Source organism: Labrus mixtus, chromosome 13 (assembly GCF_963584025.1).
Source record: "Labrus mixtus chromosome 13, fLabMix1.1, whole genome shotgun sequence".
NCBI lineage: Eukaryota > Metazoa > Chordata > Actinopteri > Labriformes > Labridae > Labrus > Labrus mixtus.
The window spans coordinates 13,867,561-13,889,354 of NC_083624.1; the positions used below are offsets into that span (position 1 = coordinate 13,867,561).

General features: G+C 38.2%; 5 protein-coding genes across 5 annotated transcripts; all 5 read left to right on the plus strand.

Annotated features, from left to right (window-relative positions):
• The first annotated feature begins 3,581 nt into the window (after positions 1-3,581).
• LOC132986524 (olfactory receptor 6N2-like) lies at positions 3,582-4,707 on the plus strand. Its single transcript, XM_061052980.1, has one exon. The coding sequence runs from the start codon at positions 3,644-3,646 to the stop codon at positions 4,565-4,567; it is 924 nt and encodes a 307-aa protein (XP_060908963.1). The 5' UTR covers positions 3,582-3,643; the 3' UTR covers positions 4,568-4,707.
• Positions 4,708-7,999: 3,292 nt separating this feature from the next.
• LOC132986525 (olfactory receptor 52D1-like) lies at positions 8,000-9,141 on the plus strand. The gene has a single exon (XM_061052981.1). It carries the CDS (start codon positions 8,000-8,002, stop codon positions 8,921-8,923), a length of 924 nt encoding a protein of 307 aa, XP_060908964.1. The 3' UTR covers positions 8,924-9,141.
• Positions 9,142-10,751: 1,610 nt separating this feature from the next.
• LOC132986526 (olfactory receptor 52D1-like) lies at positions 10,752-11,727 on the plus strand. Its single transcript, XM_061052982.1, has one exon. It carries the CDS (start codon positions 10,776-10,778, stop codon positions 11,697-11,699), a length of 924 nt encoding a protein of 307 aa, XP_060908965.1. The 5' UTR covers positions 10,752-10,775; the 3' UTR covers positions 11,700-11,727.
• A 5,035-nt stretch (positions 11,728-16,762) lies between these two features.
• Positions 16,763-17,761, plus strand: LOC132986527 (olfactory receptor 52D1-like). Its single transcript, XM_061052983.1, has one exon. It carries the CDS (start codon positions 16,804-16,806, stop codon positions 17,725-17,727), a length of 924 nt encoding a protein of 307 aa, XP_060908966.1. The 5' UTR covers positions 16,763-16,803; the 3' UTR covers positions 17,728-17,761.
• A 1,819-nt stretch (positions 17,762-19,580) lies between these two features.
• LOC132986528 (olfactory receptor 52D1-like) lies at positions 19,581-21,424 on the plus strand. Its single transcript, XM_061052984.1, has one exon. The coding sequence runs from the start codon at positions 19,581-19,583 to the stop codon at positions 20,502-20,504; it is 924 nt and encodes a 307-aa protein (XP_060908967.1). The 3' UTR covers positions 20,505-21,424.
• The last annotated feature ends 370 nt before the right edge of the window (positions 21,425-21,794 follow it).

A 21,794-nucleotide genomic window follows, 5' to 3' on the forward strand; every position in this document is an offset into this window, starting at 1 on the left:
GGTCCTCAGGTGGGCACCCTCCTTCCTTGATGTTTCATTGATAGGCCCACAACATCTCCAGAGGGCTCAACGGCAACACCTGGCATCCCAGGTGAACCCCCCTCTGCTTTTACCCCTCCTGTATGCTTATTGTCATCTTGCAGCCCAGTTGGGATCCTTTCTTTTCAGCCAGATCCAATTGCTGCTTCGTTCTGCAGCCTCTGACAGAAACCTGATGGCTCGTCGGAGGGCCTGTCCACGGACTCCCATCCCTTTCAGTAGCCTGGTGGAAGATGTTGCAACAAAGCCTCTGCAGCCAATCACCACATGGAGTACTTGCGTTCTTCAGCCACGTTGTACTGGCTCGCCTGCCAGGTCTGAATATTTCAGCCTCTTGGGTTCATATGCTTCCCCAACTGCAGCCTCATGGCACAGTTTGTTCCACAATATATAGTGACTTTTTTGAGGCTGACCACATAATCAAATCCGGCCTGAGATTGGTTGCGATAATTACTGGTGGAAATACAAGCTTCTGGTCAAGATCAACTTGCATCTTCCAATCTCTGGCTGCATCCAGTAGGCAGGCTTCCCTTCTCACGGTTGGATTCCTTTGGACTTGTCCTGCTGGTACGAAGGCAGTAGTGTAATTGAAGCCAGAGGTTGGGGGAGAGAGTGCATTGGTGGTAGCCCTCCTTCCTTCTAGGATTAGAGCCAGTTGCCGGAGGACCTGGTTGTGCCTCCAAGTATAACGTTCTTTGGTGAGGCTTGTTTTTGTAGCCGGTGAGGATATGAGTGTTGTATTGATGAGAAAAACCAGACAGACTACCAAAATGAATGTCACAAAGCACTAGAACTGACGTATATGAGGACAGGCGAGTTATAGGCTGTCTGAAAAAACTGTTTAGGGCCTTTAACCTTTTTCCTATTTTCCTTGATATTATCCCTTATTTAACAGAGGAAGTATCTCTCTAACTACTGACTGTCTAATAAAGACAGCCAGGTAATGTTGGCCTGTGATATTCAAAAATGTAACCTTTGTGTCGATTTTGGTCAAGGTTTTGGTCAAGATTAGCAAAAGCCACTGGGGAGTGGCTTTTGCTAATCTTGACCAGTCCTTGGTTGGGCAGAGATTTATGACATCAAATCTCATCCTTCTGTCTTCAACACTCATATTCATCACTCATTGTTAGGATTTCTTGTAGAAAGTGTAAACTAAAAGGCTGATTTTTCAGGGTGCTGTAAAACATCTTATTTACCACCTACCTTGTGGCAGCAGCTTCAGACAGTAAATTTGACATCACAGAAATAGAAAATCATGTTGCTGATTGTCTTGTTTGCTTTTGCAAGTCATAAAGAGGCATCAATATTAATTTCAGTCTGTTTCATAACCAGCTCAAAATTCCTCACAGGAGCTTTAAGTGTCTAAGTCTTGAACGCCATTCAGCACAGGAGGGCAAAATCATTGATTGCCTGGAACAGGATCTAACACACTTGGCTTACAAAACACTAGAGGAAACCTGAAATGGGATTGCTCTTTCAAACAGATAATAATGCCCATATATGGTGCCATGGTTTGTTTCAAATATGGGATATGATCCCGCTTGATTAAGATGAATTCGGTCACAGCAATGTCCTAGAAGTAAAGGTCACTTGTAATGGAACTAAACCTATAGGGCTCAGTAATAAAAGTCTGTATGTGCAGGGTCAGCGGGTCACTCTTCCCTCTGTCTTTGTTAAACACCAACTGCACCTACTGCTGGGTGTTTGCCAAAAACATTTCATTCTCTTGACCATTTGCTAGACTGAAAAACATCTTTGTTTTGGTTTGGTACCCATGGTGCCTCTCCAGGGTGGCAAACTGTGTCTAATTGCACTCCAGGGATAGTAGAGATAATGACCTGTTGACCATATCCAACTTAATGATACAACATTATTATCCTTCAGAAAGTACAGTGTACAGTTTAATGTCCCATGGGCTCTCATTAGTCTGAACATCATCAAATATTGCATCAGAGGCACTGAGCTAAACCCTTATCTTTCACATCAAATGTCTTTTTATATTTTCTTATTTCACAAAATAAAACGTATTTCAAGTCAGTATGTAGTGACTCTTTCAACCCAAGTTCTGTATTTTTCAACACCTACTAAAGATACACAAGGAATGCCCTGGCAGAGCTAGAGGGCAATAAGGAAGACTGTGAGTCTGACTGTTGATTACGAGAAAATGAATGAGCATGCATGGAGCAGTGATTTGACATGGGATAAGAATAAACAATAAAACGAGCATGCAAAATATAGTCTTCCTGTCTGAACTTTCTCTAGAGCTACATATGACGGCTCAGTGGTGAAGTAACTTCGGCCATCTATTCTGCCCGTAAAACATTGACTGCAGGACGTAAGGGGCTTAAGATGTAATTTTTTTAACATTTGGAAAGGTCCCCCCCCACTCACACTTTACACCGATAGTGCAGGACAGTGAAAATAATCATGGTTGGAAATTGACCATGAAGCTTCGGCCTTTACATGACAACCATTTGTCACTCAATGGATGCGTTCAAAGAGGGCAGAGGGTTGTTACGCGGTATTGTACCAATAATTGACATGTCACATCTGGCTATAGCAGTAAACCTTTCAGTCACTGCCTGGAAAAATGAGAATGACACCTCAGAAAAAATGACAGCATGTGTCATTTCAGTAGAAACTAATAAGCCCAATCTGCTTAGCCATCTCACATCAAGGGATCAGAGAAAGTAGGGCTGTAAAACTGAAATGTAGTCCAGGCCATAATGACAATGAGATCATAGTCAGGTTCTCCAGTTCCTCCCAATGTATCTCATTCTGGCAGTAACTCTACCGATTGAAGTCCTCTTATAAATCACTGCAACTTTCAAAAATAAAGAATTGAAATGTCAGCATCAAAACCATCATCATCGTCATTATCAAAATCAAAACCATCCTCATCTTCTTCATCCTGCAATCTAGTAGGAACATGTGTATGTGTTGTATGGAATGGTGCAGGGTCCTTTTAAAAATGTTTTTGGGGATTTTATTGTGCTTTTGATCCTATTTGTTCATTTATTTTAATGATTGTTTGTATTATTTTTGTATCATTTTTGTTTATTTTTGTCTACCGTAAAGCACATTGCGCTTCATTTGTCTGAAATGTGCTATATAAATAAAACGCAATTGAATTAAAATTGCCATCAAACTGTTTGTTGGAAATGTATAAAGCGTCAAGAGTTTTTATCTTCCAAAACGATTTTTTTTCTCTTATCGACCAAATGTGTTTGTTTCTGTTATGTATATATGTTATTATTTTGTTATGGCTATATGTGTTTTGCACACACAGAAATCCCTGCCACGTCCCCCATGGATACATAATGAACACGGCGGTGACATAATAAGGTATGACACCTTAAAGAGAGGTCACCTGCCACGCCACAGAGCACACACAGACAGCATGACACCATGTAGGACGGGTGAAAGACTTTTTTATTTATTTTTACACCGATTATAACTGTAACTGAGATTCTGATTTAATTGGATGGTTTTTACTTATTTATTGTGTCTTATTATAAACACATGTTCTGTCTGATTGATTTACGGCATCCAGCTTTAAAGCTTGTCATTCATCAAACTGTCTGTGTTACTGTGTACATGTTAGATGGAAAACGGCACTAATCCCCCTTACTTTAACCTCACCATGTTTGTGAACATAGGCAACTACCGCTACCCAACATTTGTCTTGTGTTTCCTGTTGTGCGCTTTCATCATCTCGGCAAATCTTGTCATCGTTGTCGTAATCACCTTTGAGAAGACTCTACATGAGCCCATGTATGTTTTCATCATGTGCCTGTCTCTCAACTCTCTGTACGGCACCACAGGCTTCTTCTTCCGATTTCTGAGTGACCTTTTGTCTGACAGTCATTTGATCTCACGACCAGCTTGTTTAACTCAGGTATATGTCATTTACACCTATGCTTCCTATGAGCTCACCCTTTTAGGCGTTATGGCATATGATCGCTATGTTGCTGTTTGTCAACCTTTACATTACCACACCAAAATGACCTCAAAGGTGGTTTCCATACTGATTTTCTTGGCATGGCTCTATCCTGCCTTGGCTGTTTTTGCCTGTGTTTATTTGGCTTCCAGACTTCCATTGTGTGGAAATAAGATACAAAAGGTGTTCTGTGCAAACTGGTCAGTTGTGAAACTGTCATGTGTCTCGACGGCGCTCAATAACCTTGTTGGTATGCTTGTGACGACCAGCACTGTCTTTCTGCCTCTGGCTTTTGTCTTGTACACATATGTGCGGATTTTCCTCCTCTGTCGGAAACGCTCCTCAGAGTTCAAGAGCAAAGTCATACAAAGCTGTCTGCCACACATTGTCACGTTTGTCAACTATTCCATCACTGTGTTTTGTGATATCGCCCTCAGTAGAACCAATCTGGAGGAGCTGAATCCGTTTCTGGTGGTTTTTTTATCACTCGAGTTCGTTTTCATTCCTCCCCTTGTGAATCCTCTCGTCTACGGCCTGAAGCTTCCAGATATAAGGAAAGTTATTTTAAGAATGTTATCATGCTCATAACCTGACTCAAGGAAACAAAACTAAACCTGAGACATGAGAGCAACATGATACACGTGAACTGTTTGAGATTTTTCATCATAATTCTGAACTTGCAACACCTGGCTGCAGCAATGACTTTAAAAGAAAATGGGCTCACAGTTGCATTAAGATTTTGTTTCATTTTTTAATGGAATTAGATTTGTATCATTTTCTACATGTTAGAGTGATTTCTGATTATTAATTTAACAATATATATAATCACACTGTATTCAGCGTCTTACTATTCCCAACATCAAATGTTTATGTATTAAGAAAGAAAGTCGCTCAGAAAAAACTGCTTTGTCAATTTGAATAAAGAACATTTGAGTAAAACTACTTTTATGAAAACACTTTACTATAATAAACCCTTTAATTCAAAGAAAAAGAAAAAAAAAACAATTTAAAAATAATGTGATCGAGATGTTTTAAAGTATTCTTACATTATCTTTATTATTACATTATCTTACATAATCATTAATATGTTCATATTTCCTTTCTATGCTTTCAGTGGATGATTTATTTAACAAAGTGTAATTTTATATCTAAACATCAATCGGTCTGGGTGGTCCTATTTTCCCCTCCTTCATTCTGTATGGTTGGACTTTATATGCCAGTTATAGGCTTGGGAGAGACGGTGAACAGTTGTAAATAAAGTATAAAGAAACATGTGTCTTGTTGTCCATATTTTTATTCCAAAAGCATTTGAAAATTGTTTCCATAGAAGAATTTGATTTTTAGATGTGGATTTTAACTGATCAAAATGGGGCTTACTCAGACACTTGAAACATTTCCCTTTTTCCGTTTAAATATCCAACATTGTAACAGTATATATACTATATGTCTGAAAATATGAAACAGCATAAAACTCCATCCTAAGAGGTGACACGTTCCTCCTGGAAGTACAAGTTAAAAACGTGTTAGTTCATTTCTCTGCCAGTTGAAAATCAATGACAGATTTTTTTGAACATGCCTGTGTTTTATAATTCATAAAAACATTTATTTGTGATACATTTTTGTTAATGTTAAAGTCATATGGCATTATAAAGCCACTGAAGCGCTAATGGGTATGTATTAAGATTAAGATTAAGATTAAGATTTACTTTATTGATCCCGCAAGGGGAAATTCTGTTTTTACACTCTGTAAGTCATGAACACACACATGCACAAACAGGATCCTATGAACATGCACTAATGGAGAGATGTCAGAGTGACGGAGCCGCCCCCGGCAGGCGCTCCTGAGCTGGTGGTGGGTAAGGGGTTTGGTGCCTTGCTCAAGGGCACCTCGGCAGTGCTCAGGAAGCGATCTGGTACCTCTCCAGCTACCAGACCAACTTCCATATTTGGTCCGCACCGGGACCCTCCGGTTCCCAACCCAAGTCCCTACAGACTGAGCTACTGCCGCCCCAAATATATCCCCCCAAATATATAAATATCCATCAATCCATCGATGCATTGAGCACTGCAGTCAAAATGGTGTATAAGGGAACACTCACACTATAGGCAAAGTTAGGCAAACACATGAATGGTTACACATTATTGTGGAGCGTGTTTAGTTTACAAGACAGACTGACTCAGAAAATGTTTATTAAGAAATAGCTTAGCCCATTATTTCATCTCTCTGTGTATACAGAGAGACAAACAGAGAGACCCTCCAAAACTTACACACTTGGACTTGTCGGTGTATGTGAGGCAAAAAATTGCAGGCATAAGACTAGGACTGAAATAATAAATGGAACTTTATAGAGGGTGAACTAACATTTTCAACCTCACTTCTTCACTTGATTTTGTTCATAGACTGATGAATAGCACCCCCTGCTGGCAAACCGGATCTACAATAAGCTGACACTATATTTTGGACAAATTTTGATGTCCCCTCAATTGATGTCATTGACATAAGGAAATTGTGACATTTATTTATTTATATATTTCACAACCCAAGATGATCTTTCGACCACACCATACAGCAACACTGACAAAGGTCTAAAGGTTATCTTGAGTTTTCTGAAGCGCCACATTTTTAAAGCTGAATGAATTGAAATTCTAAAAAAGTTAAGAATAAAGTTCTGGACTTTTTTTTAAGCACAGCATCTTGCAGGACAGTGTCTTAATATCGGGGTGTCTTAATAAAAACTAAGGCCCTTGACTATATAGTAGGACAACACCTCTCCCCCTGCTCCTGTTGTACAAAAGTGAGGCCAAAATACCCCACTGATAAGTGCAAAAATGTTCTCATCTGGAACAAGAGTCTGCACAAGAGAGAAAACAAACCATTCTAGACCAGAATCAATACTTAGGAGGAGGACATATTGGCTGCTGCATTGTTGACGTTGGGTTTATGAGGGTTTATGACCTATACTGCAGCCAGTCAGTAGGGGGAGCTCTAAATATTTTGACTTCACCTTGGCAGAGTTAAACACGCTATGGTTGAGACATATACAGCGTGACCAGAAAATGCCATAGCGATGAATCTGTAGACCTTTTTTTAACATTGGATATCTGCCTTAGTCATTTCTTATCTTCGGCTAAAATGCGAGAAAGAAAAATGCATCTTCCTTATTGCTAAAGTGACTGCGTAAAAGAAAAGGACAACTGGTAACAGTCTGGCCCATGAGGTTTAAAATTGGCTACATCACATCTGCTCCAAGGCCTGCTTCCTGGTGCTATCTTGTTTATTCGTTTGCTGTACACTCCAACTTCAAACTAACTTCATGATAGTGCTAAATTACACAATTTGTCAGTGGTCCATTGCAAAGAGATGTCCACACATCCTATACGTGCATTTGCGTTTTGCAGTAAATGCATTTTGGATTGTCTGGTTTCCTTTTGGCATTTGAGAACAACATTTATTTTAATACAGACACTGACTCTCAACTCTTACTTGCATTGATTTAGCTTTTAAGACTATGTGTACATTGTTGTTGTTGTTGTTGTTGTTGTATTGTTTTTTTATATGTTTTCTAATGGACTCCTGAGTCTGGCAATAAAGATGATGATTCTGATGATGATGAAAAGGGACACAGCAGGAAAATAAATTCACATTAAATGGGTTAATTATCTATAGTTAGAAATTCTTATAGAATATTACCCTTATTATCAACAAGAAGTATGAAAATTGTATGAATTGGCTTGAATTTAAACCAAAAACCATTGTGATTGCAGGATGATTTTTTTAGAGAGCATAAAGAATAGTCTATGTCTAAGTAAGATGTATTGTTGTTCATTTTGTTTAGTGTTTACAGTTTGTTACTAGGTGATAACCGTGAAACCTCTAATGATTGGTCAATTTTTCAGCCTGTGTGTTAATGTGGTCGCACAAAATATTAATACCAGATACAAGAGAAGAGTGCTCTGAGACCGTAAGAGACGGAGTTATCCCTCAAAGGGGGAAAAAGAGAACATAATTCACCTGCCAGGATGGATAATGTATCGTCAATGTTTTTTCTTTCAGGTTTAAGTGAGACAAGGAACTACCGCTTTACTATTTTCTTCCTCACTTTACTTTGTTACTGTGTGATATTGGTGATCAATTCTATTCTCATTGTGACCATCATCATTGATAAAACTCTGCATGAACCAATGTATATTCTGTTGTGCACATTCTGTATAAACGGCCTTTATGGGTCATTTGGTTTCTATCCTAAGTTTCTCTGGGATCTGCTGTCTCCAGTTCATGTTATCTCATACTCTGGATGTCTCATCCAGGCTCTAGTGATGTACTCCTTTGCCTGCAGTGATCTCTCTATTCTAGCAGTGATGGCGTACGATAGATACTTGGCGATATGTCGACCGCTGGAGTATCACTCCCTCATGTCCAAGCAGAGACTGGTCAAGTTAGTGTGTTTCTCTGTGATTACACCTTTTTGCATCATATCAACGAACATCTTTCTAACTTCTAGATTAAAACTGTGCGGTCGTCATATTGCCAGGCTGTTTTGTGTGAATTGGATTATTGTCTTGCTTACATGTTACCCAGCTGACACTACTCTTAACAACATTGTGGCTTATATAACGATAATATTTTATGTACTTCACGGTGCGTTTATAGTGTGGTCCTACATGTATCTCATCAAAACATGTGTGAATTCTGCAGAAAACAGGACAAAGTTCATGCAGACATGTGTGCCACATTTAGCCTCCCTGCTCACTTTCCTTGTGACTATACTGTTGGATAATATGTACATGCGATACGGTTCAAGGGATTTACCTCAAACCATCCAAAACTTTATCGCTATAGAGTTTCTTATCATACCTCCAATTATGAATCCTTTAATCTATGGTTTGAAACTGAAAAAGATTCAACACAGAATTCTGCGTTTTCTTAACATTAAAATCAAATAATGATGCCACAGACGCTTGATTTGGCACACTTGGGTTGATGACAGCATTTTTTTTAAGTGTCTTTGTTATGCTCGAGGTTGCAGAAAATCTTTTTTACATAAAAGATATTGTTCTGAAAAACATAATTCAAAAAGTTGTATGTAAGAAGAGCATATGCCAAGCGTTATCATATTCATTGTCTTTTTTAAATCAGTGTTTGTTATTTAAGGGAAGAAGAAAACGCACAAATTTAGCAGAGGCTGAACTCAAATGCTGATAAAGTTTCTTATCATATGTCTGCTTTCATACACGTAGTCGTTGTGTCGCTGTATTTATAAAGACTGTATATATTTAAATTCTATAAAGAGATGTTAGAAGACTGTGACAGAATGCTTACATTTCATTCAAATAATCTGGACTTGCTGTCTTGACTACAGATATAAAGATCTACACTTCATTTCTTTCTGGTGTATGTAGCTCACTTAATTTGAAAAATGTTACTAGTCAAGATATATGTACATCATGTGGGTTTTGTCAAAGTCAATATATTACTACTGTACGTGAACTTAAGTATGAGGGAAGAATATAAGGCAGTGATAGCATCTAGCAACAGTATGCCCTTACATTTTTTATTAATATAGTTAGTAAACATTAGACAAGTGTCTGTTTCTCATTTAAAGTCAACTTACAAAGATATTTTCAAATGAAGCATAGAAGAGTCCAATTTCATGTATTCACATTATGCTGCTTGTAGGCTTTTATTTGATCATTATTCTTCATCACTAGAACAATTAGCCAGAGATGAACAGTGTTCAACTTTGCACATTCATTTCTTAACCCTTACCTTTCTGAACCATGCTGCAATAGAAAATGCAAAATGCAGACAGAATGTAATCTTATATTGTATATTATTTAATGAAAACATGCTTCACTGAGGCTTTTGGAAACTTGCAACACATGAATGACAAGCATTACCCTGCAATACTTAATCATTTCAATTTTAGTGTATTTTTTTTATTCTTCATCTATTTAGGTTTTTTTAATAATGTTTATGTCCCTCTATTGATGTCATTGCTATAATGAAATTTGGACATTTATAAGACAAAACAGATCGTGTGCTTTGATTTGATTTCATATCTTGACGACCCAAGCTGACCTTTCGACGACACCGCACAGCAACAAGGTTTACAAGTTATTTGAAGCATGCCTAATTTTAAAGGCTCTAAATAAACTAATATCTTAAAAGGGTTAAGAATACATTTGTGTTTTTTGTTTGTTGCACAGTATCTTGGCTGGACAATGTCTGATTATTGAGGTGTCTTAACAAAATGAAGGCCCTTGACTGTATAGCAGGACTATTGACCCCAAAATAATAAACATCCATCCCCCCTCAAACCCGCACACAGGACTACCTCACTGGACTGTGCAATAAAATTTAACAGTACACATTTTGTGAAATATATTTGATATCTTTATAGTAATTTTATACATAGTTTCATTATTATACCTATTTATGTCTGCACCTTATTCTTATGTAAATACTTGCTGCTGTTTTTTTATTTTTATCCTGCACTATAACAAGCACACTGCATCAAAATGTTGTTCTGATCTGCACTGTAAGGTACAATTTCAATGACAATAAAGAAAGTTTAAGTCTAAGTTAGATATGCTGTTGTTCATTTTGTTTAGTGTTTACAGTTTGTTACTAGGTGATAACCATGAAACCTCTTATGATTGGTCAATTTTTCAGCCTGTGTGTTAATGTGGGCGGACAAAATATCAATACCAGCGTGAAGAAAAGAGTGCATTGAGACCGTAAGAGACGGAGTTATCCCTCAAAGGGGGAAAAAGAGAACATAATTCACCTGCCAGGATGGATAATGTATCGTCAATGTTTTTTCTTTCAGGTTTAAGTGAGACAAGGAACTACCGCTTTACTATTTTCTTTCTCACTTTACTTTGTTACTGTATGATATTGGTGATCAATTCTATTCTCATTGTGACCATCATCATTGATAAAACTCTGCATGAACCAATGTATATTCTGTTGTGCACATTCTGTATAAACGGCCTTTATGGGTCATTTGGTTTCTATCCTAAGTTTCTCTGGGATCTGCTGTCTCCAGTTCATGTTATCTCATACTCTGGATGTCTCATCCAGGCTCTAGTGATGTACTCCTTTGCCTGCAGTGATCTCTCTATTCTAGCAGTGATGGCGTACGATAGATACTTGGCGATATGTCGACCGCTGGAGTATCACTCCATCATGTCCAAGCAGAGACTGATCAAGTTAGTGTGTTTCTCTGTGATTACACCTTTTTGCATCATATCAACGAACATCTTTCTAACTTCTAGATTAAAACTGTGCGGTCGTCATATTGCCAGGCTGTTTTGTGTGAATTGGATTATTGTATCCCTTGCATGTTACCCAGTTGACACTACTCTTAACAACATTGTGGCTTATATAACGATAATATTTTATGTACTTCACGGTGCGTTTATAGTGTGGTCCTACATGTATCTCATCAAAACATGTGTGAATTCTGCAGAAAACAGGACAAAGTTCGTGCAGACATGTGTGCCACATTTAGCCTCCCTGCTCACTTTCCTTGTGACTATACTGTTGGATATTATGTATATTCGATACGGTTCAAGAGATTTACCTCAAACCATCCAAAACTTTATCGCTATAGAGTTTCTTATCATACCTCAAATTATGAATCCTTTAATCTATGGTTTGAAACTGAAAAAGATTCAACACAGAATTCTGCGTTTTCTTAACATTAAAATCAAATAATGATGCCACAGACGCTTGATTTGGCACACTTGGGTTGATGACAGCATTTTTTTAAAAGTGTCTTTGTTATGTTTAGGTTGCAGAAAATCTTTTTTACATAAAAGATATTGTTCTGAAAAACATAATTCAAACAGTTGTATGTAAGAAGAGCATATGCCAAGCGTTATCATATTCATTGTCTTTTTTAAATCAGTGTTTGTTATTTAAGGGAAGAAGAAAACGCACAAATTTAGCAGAGGCTGAACTCAAATGCTGATAAAGTTTCTTATCATATGTCTGCTTTCATACATGTAGTCGTTGTGTCGCTGTATTTATAAAGACTGTATATATTTAAATTCTATAAAGAGATGTTAGAAGATTGTGACAGAATGCTTACATTTCATTCAAATAATCTGGACTTGCTGTCTTGACTACAGATATAAAGATCTACACTTCATTTCTTTCTGGTGTATGTAGCTCACTTAATTTGAAAAATGTTACTAGTCAAGATATATGTACATCATGTGGGTTTTGTCAAAGTCAATATATTACTACTGTACGTGAACTTAAGTATGAGGGAAGAATATAAGGCAGTGATAGCATCTAGCAACAGTATGCCCTTACATTTTTTATTAATATAGTTAGTAAACATTAGACAAGTGTCTGTTTCTCATTTAAAGTCAACTTACAAAGATATTTTCAAATGAAGCATAGAAGAGTCCAATTTCATGTATTCACATTATGCTGCTTGTAGGCTTTTATTTGATCATTATTCTTCATCACTAGAACAATTAGCCAGAGATGAACAGTGTTCAACTTTACACATTCATTTCTTAACCCCTACCTTTCTGAACCATGCTGCAATAGAAAATGCAAAATGCAGACAGAATGTAATCTTATATTGTATATTATTTAATGAAAACATGCTTCACTGAGGCTTTTGGAAACTTGCAACTCTTAATCATTTAAATTTGAGTGTGTTTTTTTATTCTACATCTATTTATGTTTTTTAAATAATGTTTATGTCCCTCTCTTGATGTCATTGCCATAATGAAATTTTGACATTTAAAAGACAAAACAGATCATCCTATCTTGTGCTCTGATTTGATTTCATATCTTGACGACCCAAGCTGATCTTTCGACGACAACGCACAGCAACAAGGTTTACAAGTTATTTGAAGTATGCCTAATTTTAAAGGCACAAAATAAACTAATATCTTAAAAGGGTTAAGAATACATTTGTTGTTTTTGTTTGTTGCACAGTATCTTGGCTGGACAATGTCTGATTATAGGGGTGTCTTGATAATGAAATAAAGGCCCTTAACTGTATAGTAGGACAACATCTCTCCACCTGCTCCTGTTGTACAAAAGTGAGGCCAAAATACCCCCCTGTCGAAACAGACATTTGTTCATCTGGAGCGAGAGTCTGCACGATAGAGATGGGCTGTTGGAGCCGTGGTACTGCCGTCAAAAACGTACAGGTAGGGGTGCCTGTACCATAGTGGTTAGTGCATACACTCCATGTTCGGAGGCTATAGTCATCCAAACGGGCAGCCCAGGTTGAAATCTGTTCATTCCACATTCTCTCTCTCCTCAATTTTGACTCCATCCACGGTCCTATCTCTTTATAAGGGTATAAAAAGCCAAAAACTAAACCTTAAACTCTAGAAACATAAAGGTAAACTCCTGCACCAAGTGTAACTTCAAACATACCATTCCAGGAGCATTGTCTAACTCTGACGTCTAGTGTTTAAAATGGGTACTGCAGTTCAAATTCAATTGGAGAGAGCTGTCTCCCCCCACCCCTTTCTCCTTAGAGTCGATGCACAAGCAGGCTGCCATATCGTGGACAATGAAACCTGAGTTCCAGAGCGAGGCTGGAGTGCTCTTCGGATTCTCCCAGTAGTGCATTGCGTTGTTTGGGCCAGCAGCTCAACAAGCCTTAGAGCATTGAGTCCATGCGAACCAAACTCGGTTGCAGTTTGCTAGCCTTCAGGGCCCTGCGTTCGTGCTGAGACGACTACATCAGGGGGATAATGGCATTGGTCTTCCTTGGCTGCCGGCCCAAAGCAAAGTGGGTTCTACTCAGTTTATTTTCTGATCCCCAAAAAAGAGGATGGTTTTCATCCTAAACTAGATCTAAGAGGGCTGTACACATTTCTGAAGGTGTTGCCCTTCCACATGCTTAGGATGGCAGATGTGCTACAGGCCATGACATGGCAGAGTTGGTTCACATCCATCGATTTAAACAACGCATACTTTCATGTGCACAGTTCCTGGGCTTTGCGTTGAAGGCAGGGCTATCAGTTGAAGGTGCTCCCTTTTGGGCTTTCCCTGGCCTCGCAGGTCTTTACACAGTGCATGTGGGCAGCATTGGCCCCATTGCAGGCGAGTTGTATGCATATCCACCCATATCTGGACGACTGGCTGATCTGTGCCTCAACCGGGGTGCAGGCAGATCAGGACACTTCGGCCCTTCTATACCATGTGTCACAGTTGGGCCTCACAATCAATTATGCCATGAGCTGTCTCATACCCAGCCAGAGGGCGGTGTTTATTGGATTGTCCCTGGATTCCTAAATTCGGAGGGGCAGGAGGTTACAGTACAGCCTTTTCCTCAGGCTGTTGGGTATGCTGACGTTGGTAACACCAGTGGTGCCTGGGCCTTTTGTACCTACAGCCCCTCCAGGTTTGGACAAATGGCCTCCATTTAGATCCAAGGGTGCACAGATCCAAGAAGTCATGGTGTCCAGCCGATGTCCCCTTGCTCTGTGGCCATGGAGAAGCAGGGAGTTTCTGTCTAGAGGTGTCTTGTAGGGTTTTGTACCCTCACGTTGTGAGGTGGTAATGACCGATGCATCAACATCAGGTTGGGGGGCAGTGTGGCTGCGCAGGGCAGTGAGAGGACTTAGGACATTGCAGGAGGCTATGTAGCACATAATGTGCTCGAGCTCCGTGCAATGCATTTGGCACTCATCAAGTTCCTGCCCTATTTGAGGGACAGTCTACCATATCTATCATCAAGGGGGCACCAGGTCGACCTGGCTGCTGCGGCTGCTGCACCGTCTCCTTGTATGGGCTTTGCCTCGCCTTGCCAGCCTCATGGCCATGTACCTGCCGGGGCCAGAGAATGTGGTGGCAAACTTTCTACATGTTACTACTTCTGTCTTTTTCTTTGCATTTGATCACAATCATTAAATCATGTGACTGCTACAATTATACCGGTGCTTAAAAAACCCAAAATCTCCTCCCTCAATGATTATCGCCCCATAGCACTAACCCTTATCATGATCAAGTGCTTAGAGAGGCTGGTAAAGGACTACATTTTCTCCAGACTTCCCCCCACATTCGACCCGTATCATTTTGCTTACCGCCCTAACCGCTCCACAGAGGACGCCATCTCCTCTGCACTCCATCTGAGCTTAGAACATCTGGAAGGGAAGAACACTGATGTGCGATTGTTGGTTTTGGACTTCAGCTCGGTGTTCAATACGATCATCCCGCAGCATCTGGTGAGCAAAGTGGCCCCTCTTGGTTTGAGCACCCCCCTACGCAACTGGCTGCTTGACTTCCGCACCAACAGACACCAGTCTGTGCGGGTGGGATACAAGTCTCCAATATCATCTCCCTGAGCACCTGGTCCCCTGATGGCTGCGTCCTGAGTCCGCTGCTGTTCACCCTGATGACCCACAACTGCTGCGCCAGGACCACTACTAACCCCATCGTGAAGTTCTCGGATGACATGACGGCAGTGGGCCTCATCCGTGATAACAATGACATGGACTACAAAGAGGAAGTGAAACATCTGGTTGACTCGTGCAAAACCAACAACCTGGCCCTGAATGTTGACAAAACCAAGGAGATCATCGTCGACTTCAGGAGGACCGAGCTCAGTAACATACCATTCCTCATCAACGACACAGCAGTAGAGAGAGTAAGCAGCACAAAGTAGTGGTGGGCGATATAACGATCTTAGAAAACAAAAACGAAAACGAAAACGAAACTCGATCCCGGTTATATGCAACTGTTCTGATATTTTTCCTGCCCCCTCTATGAATTAAACTCTTCTGTTAGTAAAACTTACTTTGATCATGTGTCACAGAATGAACACATTCTGTATTATGTTTGATTATATATAAACAAAACTAAAGTTAGTCCAATGATGTCATAAAAAACAACAAAGTCTGCAGAGCCTGTATGAAGCTACAGCTGTAGGAACTATGCAGGGCTAAATAGAACAGAAACACAAGAACTTGAAGTCTACATGTTTTTAAATGGATGCATCGCTGCGTGAAAATGTTCCTGATGAACATAAAAAGAGGACACATAACTAAATCATAATTTCAAAGTGGTGAGGAAAACCTTCAAATTGTGCATAAATATTGATCAAATTGAGGGAAAGACATTTCTGTTGCTAAAGATGTTCTGGGTTATATAGGGAAATAAGTTTGGTTGAACTGGTCAGTAACTTACAAATTTGTCTAAAGATCAGTATGAAAAAAATCATGATAAAATCGTGATCAGGATTTTGGAGAAAAAAAAATCGTGATATGATATTTTTCCCATATCGCCCACCTCTATGTTAGTTTGTGTGGACAGCAGTGTTTAATTATTTTTATGCACCTATAAATTTTTTGTTTTTTCAATGTGGACCCCAGGAAGACTGGCTATACTCTATTCTCAGGTACAGCGAAATATTACAGCGGATATTTTTCCCATATCGCCCACCTCTAGCACAAAGTTCCTGGGGGTGCAGATAACCGACACTCTGACCTGGTCCACACCGGAGCTCTTGTAAAAAGAGCTCAGCAGCGCATGCACTTTCTCTGTAAAGAGCACACCGCCCCTCTCCAATTCTCACCACCTTCTACAGAGGCACTATAGAGAGCATAAAGAATAGTCTAAGTCTAAGTAAGATGTGTTGTTGTTCATTTTGTTTAGTGTTTACAGTTTGTTACTAGGTGATAACCATGAAACCTCTTATGATTGGTCAATTTTTCAGCCTGTGTGTTAATGTGGGCAGACAAAATATTAATACCAGCGTGAAGAGAAGAGTGCACTGAGACCGTAAGGGATGGAGTTATCCCTCAAAGGGGGAAAAAGAGAACATAATTCACCTGCCAGGATGGATAATGTATCGTCAATGTTTTTTCTTTCAGGTTTAAGTGAGACAAGGAACTACCGCTTTACTATTTTCTTCCTCACTTTACTTTGTTACTGTATGATATTGGTGATCAATTCTATTCTCATTGTGACCATCATCATTGATAAAACTCTGCATGAACCAATGTATATTCTGTTGTGCATATTCTGTATAAACGGCCTTTATGGGTCATCTGGTTTCTATCCTAAGTTTCTCCGGGATCTGCTGTCTCCAGTTCATGTTATCTCATACTCTGGATGTCTCATCCAGGCTCTAGTGATGTACTCCTTTGCCTGCAGTGATCTCTCTATTCTAGCAGTGATGGCATACGATAGATACTTGGCGATATGTCGACCGCTGGAATATCACTCCATCATGTCCAAGCAGAGACTGGTCAAGTTAGTGTGTTTCTCTGTGATTACACCTTTTTGCATCATATCAACGAACATCTTTCTAACTTCTAGATTAAAACTGTGTAGTCGTCATATTGCCAGGCTGTTTTGTGTGAATTGGATTATTGTATCCCTTGCATGTTACCCAGCTGACACTACTCTTAACAACATTGTGGCTTATATAACGATAATATTTTATGTACTTCACGGTGCGTTTATAGTGTGGTCCTACATGTATCTCATCAAAACATGTGTGAATTCTGCAGAAAACAGGGCAAAGTTCATGCAGACATGTGTGCCACATTTAGCCTCCCTGCTCACTTTCCTTGTGACTATACTGTTGGATATTATGTATATTCGATACGGTTCAAGGGATTTACCTCAAACCATCCAAAACTTTATCGCTATAGAGTTTCTTATCATACCTCCAATTATGAATCCTTTAATCTATGGTTTGAAACTGAAAAAGATTCAACACAGAATTCTGCGTTTTCTTAACATTAAAATCAAATAATGATGCCACAGACGCTTGATTTGGCACACTTGGGTTGATGACAGCATTTTTTTAAAAGTGTCTTTGTTATGTTTAGGTTGCAGAAAATCTTTTTTACATAAAAGATATTGTTCTGAAAAACATAATTCAAAAAGTTGTATGTAAGAAGAGCATATGCCAAGCGTTATCATATTCATTGTCTTTTTTAAATCAGTGTTTGTTATTTAAGGGAAGAAGAAAACGCACAAATTTAGCAGAGGCTGAACTCAAATGCTGATAAAGTTTCTTATCATATGTCTGCTTTCATACATGTAGTCGTTGTGTCGCTGTATTTATAAAGACTGTATATATTTAAATTCTATAAAGAGATGTTAGAAGATTGTGACAGAATGCTTACATTTCATTCAAATAATCTGGACTTGCTGTCTTGACTACAGATATAAAGATCTACACTTCATTTCTTTCTGGTGTATGTAGCTCACTTAATTTGAAAAATGTTACTAGTCAAGATATATGTACATCATGTGGGTTTTGTCAAAGTCAATATATTACTACTGTACGTGAACTTAAGTATGAGGGAAGAATATAAGGCAGTGATAGCATCTAGCAACAGTATGCCCTTACATTTTTTATTAATATAGTTAGTAAACATTAGACAAGTGTCTGTTTCTCATTTAAAGTCAACTTACAAAGATATTTTCAAATGAAGCATAGAAGAGTCCAATTTCATGTATTCACATTATGCTGCTTGTAGGCTTTTATTTGATCATTATTCTTCATCACTAGAACAATTAGCCAGAGATGAACAGTGTTCAACTTTGCACATTCATTTCTTAACCCTTACCTTTCTGAACCATGCTGCAATAGAAAATGCAAAATGCAGACAGAATGTAATCTTATATTGTATATTATTTAATGAAAACATGCTTCACTGAGGCTTTTGGAAACTTGCAACACATGAATGACAAGCATTACCCTGCAATACTTAATCATTTCAATTTTATTGTATTTTCTTTATTCTTCATCTATTTATGTTTTTTTTAATAATGTTTATGTCCCTCTATTGATGTCATTGCTATAATGAAATTTGGACATTTATAAGACAAAACAGATCGTGTGCTTTGATTTGATTTCATATCTTGACGACCCAAGCTGACCTTTCAACGACACCGCACAGCAACAAGGTTTACAAGTTATTTGAAGCATGCCTAATTTTAAAGGCTCTAAATAAACTAATATCTTAAAAGGGTTAAGAATACATTTGTGTTTTTTGTTTGTTGCACAGTATCTTGGCTGGACAATGTCTGATTATAGAGGTGTCTTAACAAAATGAAGGCCCTTGACTGTATAGCAGGACTATTGACCCCAAAATAATAAGCATCCATCCCCCCTCAAACCCGCACACAGGACTACCTCACTGGACTGTGCAATAAAATTTAACAGTACACATTTTGTGAAATATATTTGATATCTTTATAGTAATTTTATACATAGTTTCATTATTATACCTATTTATGTCTGCACCTTATTCTTATGTAAATACTTGCTGCTGTTTTTTTATTTTTATCCTGCACTATAACAAGCACACTGCATCAAAATGTTGTTCTTATCTGTACTGTAAGGTACAATTTCAATGACAATAAAGAAAGTTTAAGTCTAAGTTAGATATGCTGTTGTTCATTTTGTTTCGTGTTTACATTTTGTTTCTAGGTGATAACCATGAAACCTCTTATGATTGGTCAATTTTTCAGCCTGTGTGTTAATGTGGGCGGACAAAATATCAATACCAGCGTGAAGAAAAGAGTGCATTGAGACCGTAAGAGACGGAGTTATCCCTCAAAGGGGGAAAAAGAGAACATAATTCACCTGCCAGGATGGATAATGTATCGTCAATGTTTTTTCTTTCAGGTTTAAGTGAGACAAGGAACTACCGCTTTACTATTTTCTTTCTCACTTTACTTTGTTACTGTGTGATATTGGTGGTCAATTCTATTCTCATTGTGACCATCATCATTGATAAAACTCTGCATGAACCAATGTATATTCTGTTGTGCACATTCTGTATAAACGGCCTTTATGGGTCATCTGGTTTCTATCCTAAGTTTCTCTGGGATCTGCTGTCTCCAGTTCATGTTATCTCATACTCTGGATGTCTCATCCAGGCTCTAGTGATGTACTCCTTTGCCTGCATTGATCTCTCTATTCTAGCAGTGATGGCGTACGATAGATACTTGGCTATATGTCGACCGCTGGAGTATCACTCCCTCATGTCCAAGCAGAGACTGGTCAAGTTAGTGTGTTTCTCTGTGATTACACCTTTTTGCATGATGTCAGCGAACATCTTTCTAACTTCTAGATTAAAGCTGTGCAGTCGTCATATTGCCAGGCTGTTTTGTGTGAATTGGATTATTGTCTTGCTTGCATGTTACCCAGCTGACACTACTCTTAACAACATTGTGGGTTATGTAACAATAATATTTTATGTACTTCACGGTGCGTTTATAGTGTGGTCCTACATGTATCTCATCAAAACATGTGTGAATTCTGCAGAAAACAGGGCAAAGTTCATGCAGACATGTGTGCCACATTTAGCCTCCCTGCTCACTTTCCTTGTGACTATACTGTTGGATATTATGTATATTCGATACGGTTCAAGGGATTTACCTCAAACCATCCAAAACTTTATCGCTATAGGGTTTCTTATCATACCTCCAATTATGAATCCTTCAATCTATGGTTTGAAACTGAAAAAGATTCAACACAGAATTCTGCGTTTTCTTAACATTAAAATCAAATAATGATGCCACAGACGTTTGATTTGGCACACTTGGGTTGATGACTGCATTTTTTTTAAAGTGTCTTTTTTATGCTCGAGGTTGCAGAAAATCTTTTTTACATAAAAGATATTGTTCTGAAAAACATAATTCAAAAAGTTGTATGTAAGAAGAGCATATGCCAAGCATTATCATATTCATTGTCTTTTTTAAATCAGTGTTTGTTATTTAAGGGAAGAAGAAAATGCACAAATTTAGCAGAGGCTGAACTCAAATGCTGATAAAGTTTCTTATCATATGTCTGCTTTCATACATGTAGTCGTTGTGTCGCTGTATTTATAAAGACTGTATATATTTAAATTCTATAAAGAGATGTTAGAAGATTGTGACAGAATGCTTACATTTCATTCAAATAATCTGGACTTGCTGTCTTGACTACAGATATAAAGATCTACACTTCATTTCTTTCTGGTGTATGTAGCTCACTTAATTTGAAAAATGTTACTAGTCAAGATATATGTACATCATGTGGGTTTTGTCAAAGTCAATATATTACTACTGTACGTGAACTTAAGTATGAGGGAAGAATATAAGGCAGTGATAGCATCTAGCAACAGTATGCCCTTACATTTTTTATTAATATAGTTAGTAAACATTAGACAAGTGTCTGTTTCTCATTTAAAGTCAACTTACAAAGATATTTTCAAATGAAGCATAGAAGAGTCCAATTTCATGTATTCACATTATGCTGCTTGTAGGCTTTTATTTGATCATTATTCTTCATCACTAGAACAATTAGCCAGAGATGAACAGTGTTCAACTTTGCACATTCATTTCTTAACCCTTACCTTTCTGAACCATGCTGCAATAGAAAATGCAAAATGCAGACAGAATGTAATCTTATATTGTATATTATTTAATGAAAACATGCTTCACTGAGGCTTTTGGAAACTTGCAACACATGAATGACAAGCATTACCCTGCAATACTTAATCATTTCAATTTTATTGTATTTTCTTTATTCTTCATCTATTTATGTTTTTTTTAATAATGTTTATGTCCCTCTATTGATGTCATTGCTATAATGAAATTTGGACATTTATAAGACAAAACAGATCGTGTGCTTTGATTTGATTTCATATCTTGACGACCCAAGCTGACCTTTCAACGACACCGCACAGCAACAAGGTTTACAAGTTATTTGAAGCATGCCTAATTTTAAAGGCTCTAAATAAACTAATATCTTAAAAGGGTTAAGAATACATTTGTGTTTTTTGTTTGTTGCACAGTATCTTGGCTGGACAATGTCTGATT